Source organism: Gavialis gangeticus, unplaced genomic scaffold (genome assembly GCF_001723915.1).
Source record: "Gavialis gangeticus isolate Ggan-Ray unplaced genomic scaffold, GavGan_comp1, whole genome shotgun sequence".
Lineage (NCBI taxonomy): Eukaryota > Metazoa > Chordata > Crocodylia > Gavialidae > Gavialis > Gavialis gangeticus.
In genome coordinates, this window is record NW_017729013.1 from 9759640 (window position 1) to 9768750 (window position 9111).

General features: G+C 48.7%; 1 protein-coding gene across 2 annotated transcripts in view; it reads right to left on the reverse strand.

Moving 5' to 3' along the window:
• The window catches only part of SRRM3 (serine/arginine repetitive matrix 3), a 95530-nt gene extending 89680 nt beyond the window's left edge, over positions 1 to 5850 (reverse strand). For both annotated transcript variants that reach the window (XM_019511492.1, XM_019511493.1), the window contains exon 1: positions 5591 to 5850. In XM_019511492.1, the coding sequence (XP_019367037.1) occupies positions 5591 to 5814 (224 nt within the window). In that variant the 5' untranslated portion in view covers positions 5815 to 5850. The remainder of the gene's footprint in view (positions 1 to 5590) is intronic.
• Between the last annotated feature and the right edge of the window lie 3261 nt (positions 5851 to 9111).

Sequence of the window (9111 nt, forward strand, 5' to 3'; positions counted from 1 at the left end):
CCCCCCCCCCCCCCCAAACATACCTTCATAAAGTGACTGCTTGCTCAGTGACAGAAGTGAGTCCAAAGGGCTGGATAATCTCATGGGCACTGATAATACTCGTGGTTAATCAAGATGATGGAAGAGCAACTAAATGCCAGGCTTCAGGGCATGAAATAGCTGTCTGTGGGGGCCATAAGATATTCCCTTCTCCCTGCAGTGGTGCTATCACTGAACAATAAAGCAGTGGAAACTATTGGCAAGGGAAACAGCATAGAGGTTAGCCTTGAGCAGTGGCTGGAGACCAGCTTAGCTGGACCAACAGGGAAAACTCTATGTGGGTGCTAAGGGGTGCTGTTTCATCAGTTGTTTCAGCAGTATATGGACTAGGCCAGGGGCAGGCGATTATTTTGGGCAGAGGGCCGCTTACTGAGTTTTGGCAAGCCATCGAGGGCCACATGACAGGCAGCCCAGGGCAGATAAGTATTAATTTTCTATATTTTTTAGGGGCCCTGTGGGCCAGATAGAATGGCCTGGCGGGCCGCATCCGGCCCCTGGGCCACATTTTGCCCACCCCTGAACTGGGCACTATCTGGGGACTCTAGAGATCTGATTCCTCACTTCAGGTTCCAGTCTACTTAAGGTTCACTCCCTCCTCTGCTACAAACTCCCAGAATGATCCTGGATTTAATCCCTCTGCACCTACATCCCCCATGCATCAAAGTCGGGTAGAAAGCCTCACTGTCTCCCAACCCTTTCAGGGTGAGCTCTTTGGGGTTGAGAACATCTCCCTCTATGAGGATATACAGTACCTGGCACATGATGCTAGCTTGGGGGCTCACTGTGCCCCTGCATTAGGAATCATATTATGTCTATTTATGGGGAGGTCCAGAAGGAACAGGTCCCAAGTGTAATCCGTGCAGCTAAAGGTGGTTTCTAAGAGCAAATGGTATCTGCTTTTCTATAACTAAATTACTTGGCAACATAAAAGGTTGAGCAGAGACTTAGATGCTCAATTGTCCCCTTAAATGCTGCCTGCTCCTTCTGCTAGATCTGTCTCTAAGCTGTCTCCTGTCTCGCACTCACATTCTGGCTTGTTGACTGTTTAATCAAGGGTGACAGGATTTCTCAAGTGGATCTTTTCCATTAGGGGTGAAAGTTCCTTGTTCCCTTCCCAAAACATGAAGTGCATTAAATGCAAAATCTACCCAACAGGAAGGCTATGGAGTTAAAAACCAAGCTGGGAAATACAGAAGGGAGAAGCTTGGAGATCTATGAACGTGAGCACTGCATTTATACATGCTGTGATATTATGCCAGATTTTACCCAATGCACAGAGCCTTGGTGGCATTTAGAATTATAGAAAAATAGAGCTGGAAAGTACCTCAGGAGCTCATCTGATCCAATCCTCTGCTTATGGCAGAATCGTCCCTGTCTAAACAATCTCATCCAAGCTTTTAACCACGCTTGTAGCTAGAAAGTTCTTCCTAAGATCCAACCTACATTTCCCTTGTTGCAATTTAACACTGTTACTTCTTGTCCTGTCCCCTGGGACCATGGAGAATAGTCTGGCCACTGCTTACACAAATCGGGGCCGAGCAGCAAAATATCTTTGTGGATCTGTGCATGCTGAGCTCTTTGGAAAATGTGGCCTTAACTGTTCCAATCTGGAGCTGAGCATTGCTATCAACAGGGCCTCAACAGTAATGCAAAATGGTAGCAGGGTTCTTCTGTTAACCTCCCACCAGGAAAGTGCTGAGGGAAATGCTGTTGTTCCTTCTGGTTTCCTTTGCTTTTGGTTCTAGGATTTGCCTGTTGTTTACTGTTATTCTAGCAGTGGTTTGGAACCCAAAATGTCACAGCAGGGCTATAAAGTAACCAAGCAGACCTTTGTGTGTCCCAGAGCACTTTTGGAAGCAAAGTCTATCTCCCCACTTCCATGTTGTTGCTAGGAAAAGGGAAGCGCAGCAGAATTCCCCACGCCTAGAGCCCCCACCTCTGTACCCACCTGTTGCAGAAGGCAACAAACACATAGATAAAGTCAAATGCTCTTCTAAGGGACAATGTGCACTGGCAGGGTGATGGGCTGGGTAATGGAATAAGCCTTTTCCATCTTAAAGGCTTGTGAAGCCTTGATAGGCACCAGCAGGAAACCTCTCTGGGAGAAGCTCTGTGGAATGGATACCTCTTAGCACCTCCCCAGAGGAACAGAGCCTCAGTTTGCTCACAGCCCCCGAATCAGGAACACCTCCCAGTTACCTCCCAGCTATTAATTCACAGCCAGAGAACTGTGCTGACAGCACTATCCCTGTGGAGCAAGAGAACCACCCAGGGGCAAGCAGGGGTATCCAGGCTCCCCATATGCTTCCGTCCTCCCTTCCTTAAGGTGACCTGTGAAAATCTCCTCACAAGGCTCTCCCAGCTGGAAGTACATGCAACAGGCAGATCAGCATTGCTAGGCCAGAAGTGCCCCAGCACTGAGTCACCTGGATAGGAGGACCACAATTTTGTATGATCCACCCTGGCTCAGGGCCAAGTGTTCAAGTGCTCAGCACCCACCTGCCCCCAGACTGTGGAGCTCTCTTGAAAATCTAGTTCCTAAAGTTACATCTATAACAGCGGTGACAAACCCCTCAGGACCTCAGGTTGAGCACCACTTGTCTACACCACTTCAGTCACGCTCCTTAAAGCATGCCCCACCCACTTGTGCCTGCCTGCCCGCATCAGATACAGGAGTAAGAAGATGAAGCTGCTCTGGGATCACTTCTGTCTGTGGTGTGCTCCAGAGCAGCAGCTGGGGGAGGGGAGGAGAGGGGACTCGGAGGCTTCACCGACCCATTTCTGGGTTTGGTGCTTTGTGGGCCACGTGGGCAGTGCCAGGCTTTTTGGCAGTGCCCAAGAGTACCAAGGAGGCTGTACAGACATGCCCTACATATATGAGAACCTTGGGACTGGTTCTTTGTAATGGCAAAGACCTTCTAAAAAAGACAAACCATATTACTATTATTGTTGTTGCTGCTGTTATTGATATTATTGTTGTTGTTATCACCATATTTGGCAATCATGGATTGTAATGCTGTGTTGCAATATTATTATTGCATCATAGCAGTATAATCCACTATTGACAAATGATGATGATGATAATGTGGCAAGTGGGGAGTAAAACATTTTAGCAAATGGCAACCATATCCACAGCCCAGTCACTCACAAACACCTTCAGGCTTCCCATCCACCCTTCTCACTGAGCCTCATACTTCCCATCCCCCTTAACTCTATACAAAGAATTTAAACCAAGCAAGAAACAGTTGAGGCTGAATACGAATAGATGGTAGAATTCACTACCACAGGAGCCCCACGTGTATAAGAGCTTAGCAAGGTCCAAAGCTGGGCAGTTTGTTCCCAGCTGATGAGAACATCTGGAGTAGCAACAGTTAATGTCAGTGGGTTCTTGGAAAGGTTGTAAGACCATACACTTCAGGTTTAAAACCAAACTCTAACTATTAGGGCCTATCCCACAGAACAGATTGTCCCACTGCAGGTGCTGTGGAGATCTAACACTTTCCTTTGAAGCATCTGTCATCAACCACTGCCAGAGGCAGGACACAGGGCCAGGTGGATCATGGGGCTGATTCCAGTTGAAGAATCCTATGTCTCTTCTTGAAATACACTCAGCTGGTTCTTTTCCAAAAGCAGAGCAAAACCTCCAGCTTCTCCAGATGTTTCAATACCTCCACAACTCCCTGCTATAACCTGGATGTTGTCCTAACCTCCATCTGCTGGACACTGCCCCTGAGTGAAGGTCCAGGGGTGGCACTTTGGCTGCATTCTCCAGGCTCATCAGAGCTCTGCTAAAATACACAGGCCTTCATACTCCCAAGCACTGTACCTGGCATGAAGCTGGGTGTGCATCAGAGCTCCCTGGACTAGTCTCCTCAGATGGAAGAGTCTCTCAGCACGTATTTAATGCCCAAAGCTAACAGCTCCAGACAGCTCTGGGTGTTTATAGAGCAGATGACCCTTTGTCTGTCTACCCAGCTGGAGAAATGCCTATGGTAAGAAGCTACCAGAAAAAAACTGGGAGAAAAATGAAAGAACTGGAAAGGAAAAGTTGTGCTTGGAGGATTAAGGTGGTTACCCTGAGAACTGACAGGGAGAGATTGTTAAAAACCAGGAGGCAGCAGCTACTTAGAGGTTTGGAGTGGGGTAGGGAAACACAGAGCCATTACAAGGAGGGCTGATGACATGTCTCAATGCCCCTCTGTTGGGCTGCCTGTGCAGATTTGTCTCTGCAGCATGCCCCACTGGAGCAGAGTCAGGAAAAGCTGACTCAAATGTACCTTGGTTTAGATCTCAGCAGGAGCAGGCCAGCAGAGTTCTGTTAGAACACAGGGAGGGAAAGAGGAAAAGGAGGAAAGAAGCCTGCCGGGGAGAGGCCAGGCATGTCAGCAGCAAAATTTGTGGGGGAATGGTCAGAGCCAATATGGTGACTGCTACACTCCTAGGAGGACCTGCTGTGCTCTAGGACGCATGTGGTAGCAGACTAGGTAGCATCAGTTAGGAAGACAGCTGAGTTCTGAGACAACTTTGATATTAGCATGTTAGCCATTGTTCTTTCCCAGGGAAATCGCCGAGTGGATCATGCTTTACTCTCAACCTCTCCCTGCTGCTTCATTTTCCCCATTGTGTTCCCACCTATAATCCTTTTGTTGAGCAGAAGGAATGTCACCAGGCCACAGTGCAGCCAGCAGGGCTGCGTACAGCACTGAGTTCTAAACCTGGCTCGGATTTGCTCTGTGGTCTAGGACAAAACACTTGGGCCTTTGTAACTTAGTGTCATCCTTGGAAGGTAGCAGGGGTCAGCCCTCCTCACAGGGAGAGAGGAGCCTAGAGTTTGAATTCACACCCAGGATCTAAGTAGGTGCTTAGGACATCTTTACATGTGCTCTGGGGTGGGGTGGGGGGAACATTTTAATTGGAGTGCTTCTCTGGCGCTGCTCTAATTAAAGTGCCCACAGTGTCTGGTGTGTTCAGCATCCCATGCTTCAAAATGGCAGCAGGGGAGCTTGTTCAATGAGCTTTAGTTAAAGCGCTCCCACTGCCATTTTGAAGCACAGGAGTATTGAATACATGTGATGCGGAGGCTGCTGGAGCACATTAATTAGCATGCTCCAGCAGACTCAATTAATTAGAACATTGGGCACATGAATAAGTGACAGAAGAGCACAAGTCCCCCCAGTGCTCCTAAGTCATATGAATGTGTGCTGTAGAAAATCTAATCTGTAACCACACAAATGCAGGCAAAGCAGCTTTGCTTCCAGTTCACCTTTTTGCTCATTTTCCCTTACGTTTCTCTTGTATTCTGTCCATTTACGGCACCATTAAAATGCTAGGCCTTCTTGACAAGGGGTCAGCTGCTGCCCCACTATATGAAAAATTGAGAATGACTTTATGGCTGGCTCTATTGGGGTTGCATCCTGTAGGCACTAGCGTATATGTGCACCCACCCCACAGCAGAAGTGAGTGGTCCTGCAGTGGGTACCAGGGATGGACTTTGCTGAATGAGGCAGGGCACCCAGGGAAGAAGCCATGTCCATAAAGAGACATCACTTACCCTTGTTCCTCCATCATCTCCTGTAGCTCCATGCACTTCAGCTCCACCCGCCGCTTGCGCTCATGGTCCAGGATTTCCCGATGAGCTTTCTTCACCAAGCTAGGCTCCACTAGCCGCACCTCCTCCTCAGGCTTGTGCCAGGTGCCAGAGGCCCCAGGCTGAGAGAAGCCATTTGATGCTTCCTGTGGGGAAGGCATCTTGGCTCCGTTGTTGTACAGGGACATCCCAGTGTGTGTGCGCGTCACCCTCAGACTCAGCAGCTCCTGCAAGGGATGGAAACACGTACACGGTAAGTCAATCCCAGCCTGCCCATTCCCAACCAGGACAGGAAAAAAATAGAGCCAAGCAGTAAGCTGCTTGGCTAAATTAATACTGACAGCTTAATGGGGACGAGCTGTTCTAATCTGCTTCTCAGGACGTCAGGGATGCATGCTGGCAGCCAGGCACCATTAACTCATCTTCCAGTGCAGAGAGAGGAGGTGAGTCTACTCCAGGAAGGGTCCTGGCAACATGCTGGTATAGGCCATTGCATGGTGCAGCCTAAGTAGAGATCCACCATGCCACAGCAGTGAAAAAGCATCATTTGATGGGGGCTCCCAAGCTACCAGCTTTTCATTCCTCAGCAACCCACAGTGTGGTCCAGCAGAGGTGGCTTTGCTCTCTCTGGGATACTAGAGGGATGGTGTAGAAAAGGTACTACAAAGCTTTGTAGCTGGTCATGTCTATCCAGCCTATCCCAGCTCAAACATGATCATTTTCCAAGGAAGTGCTGGGCCCTGACAGTCAAGCTGGGTTCTGTTCCTTCTTATGCCTGACTCCCAACTGTGACAGCTCTGAGCCCACAGGGACAGCTGCACGTTCGTCACAGGCTGAAGTTTCACAGACAGTTCTGTGGAGTGTGCATGAGGAGGAACAGACTCTCTCAGGCCCTGTGGTTCCCTAGTGAGCAGATTAGCCTCTCTCACAAAAGGAAGCAAATCTATGGAACCTTGAGCTTCCATATCACTTTTCCAAGGAGATCTGAATTTTAACCAGCGTGACAGAGTGCTATTTAATGGAAATTCAGGAGTTTGCCAGAGTTGGCTATACAGAGTAAGAGGAACCTCAGAGGTGCTTTGTTCATGTGTGTTCTGTCATACCTGGGTGAACTGCACCCCAATGTGGAGGCCTGTGTCATAAGTGAATCTCCTACACATGCCTACTGCTGGAACATCTGCATGGCATAGGTACCACCAATGCCATCTCTCCTAAGGAAGAACAAACTTCCCTAAGGAAGAGGAGTCACCAACAGCTACCACCAGCATTGAGACATCCCAGCTGGTGGACAAATATGGGTTGACCACCTTAGAAACAACGACTTCACAGGGATCTGAGATGGTCCTTACTAGCACAGAAGCCTCTCTTCTTTATTTGTTATCACAGAAAGACTCTCCTGTTGAGCTAAATCACTGCAAAGGGAGATTCACTTCCAGACAAACAAGGGGCTAAGACCAACCCTGGTGCAAGTCCCTGGTGTTATACCAAAAATAACTTGGCTCCCAATTAAATTGCTTTTGTCCCGTCCTTTCACTTCTCCTGTCATTTACTAGAAGCTGTGTTAATGCTCTGCATTTCTACGCTGCCTTCCAAGAAAGACCCAGCCAGAAGTCAAGTCCCAGCCCTGCTGACATGGGCTCGATGGCAGCAGACAGCTCAAAGCACATGGCTTGTAGTGGGAGGAGTGCTGGAATTTTGGCTAGGGAGCCATGGGCTGTGGACTCTCCAAGCTTGTGCAGTGCAAAGGCTGTTGGTGCATCAGGGCTCAGCTGAAAGACACCTGTACAATGAGATTAGACTAATTTACTCAGAAGAAGGGATGATCTGACTCCCCCTGGGCTCCTAGGCCATCTTTCTAAGGCAAACCAGTGTTTCTATGTGTAGCTTGTTTTAACAGTGTGGTGCCTCGCGTTTTATACAGAGGTTGATGATCCCACTTGTCCTGACAAGGGGTGTGGTGAGAGAGCAGTGGAGACTTCTGGCTACAACTGCAAGTCTGTGAGTTCAAGCCCTGCACTCAGGCCAAAGAGTGCTCCCCACTTGTAAAGTGGGCCACTACAGCTGGGCAGGCAAAGGCAGCTCTATGTCATGTCAGATATGTTGCTCCCTTGTGGGCAGCTGGTTACAGAAATTGGTGTGGCCCTAACCATGGTATCCTGATGGACTGTTTGGTTTGGAAGGACCTTTGATATGACTCCCTGTGAGCTAAGAGTCATTTAGCATGTGCAGTAGAAGCTCATCCCTAGGTCCTGCTTCAAGGCAGCCCTTGAGCTGACTCTTCTTTTGGTCTCTGACAGACACAGGATCAGGCCTACTGCAGTAGCTTCTGCTCAATTCTGTTTCCCATCCCTGTGACATCTCAGTGGAGAATGGATCTCACGGTGCTGCTGAACCCTATAATCTTCTATAATCAAGATGGGATCAGAGGAGGGCCAAACTGAGGTACTGTGGGTCAGGGGGAAAGGGACCTGGTATTGGGGGTCTAGTATAGACTGCCATACCAGGAAGATAAGCTAGACCTGGAATTCTCCAGACAGCTCTCAAAGGCTGTACAGTGGAGAGATATGGTTGTCATGGGTGAGCTAAACTACCCAGACATCTGCTGGGAGGAGCAGGCAGCCAAATCAACTGCGCACTTAGGTTCTTAACCTACATACAGGACCTACACCTAACGCAGGAGGTATATGATCCCACTAGGGGAAATGCCTTGCTGGACTTGGTGTTAGCTACAGAGGCTGACCTGGTGGGGAATCTGCAGGTACAAAGTAACCTAAAGAATAGTGACCATTGATTGATTGAATTCACTATCCAACGAAAGGTAGGAAAACTAACTAGCAGGGCTGAAGTGCTAGTTCAGAAAGGCTAACTTCAGTGTGCTCAGGAGATTAGTTAGTGAGGCGTTAAAGTTCAAGAGCATTGGTGAAATGGGGGTCCAGGAAGGGTGGTCATTCCTCAAGGGAGCAATCCTATGGGCACAGAAGGAGACACTCCCATTGTGCATAAAAGGGGGCAAAGGGGCCAAGAAACCCTCTTGGCTGAACAGGGAAATCCAGGAAAGCCTGAGGGCAAAGAAAGAAGTATACAGGCTGTGGAAAAAGGGGGTAGCTACCATGGAGGAGTTTACCTCCCTGGCTTGCGTTTGCAGGGAATCAGTTAGGAAGGCCAAAGCAGGATTAGAATTTAGGCTGGTGACAAAAATTAAGGACAACAAAAAGTCCTTCTTCAGGTACATAGGGAGCAAAAGGAAAGCACAGGATAGCATAAGACCCCTACAGGACAAAGATGGGCAATTGGTGACAGAGAGGGGGGACACAAGCTGAGCTCTTCAATGAGTTCTTTGCATCTGTATTCCTAGACACAGACCAAGATAAATCTCCCAGTTGGATCATAGATAGACACAGGCGGGACACCAGCCCACCAACTATTAGAGCAGACTTAGTGAAGGGGCACTTGGAGGGGCTGGATCAGCGGGCCCGGATGAACTC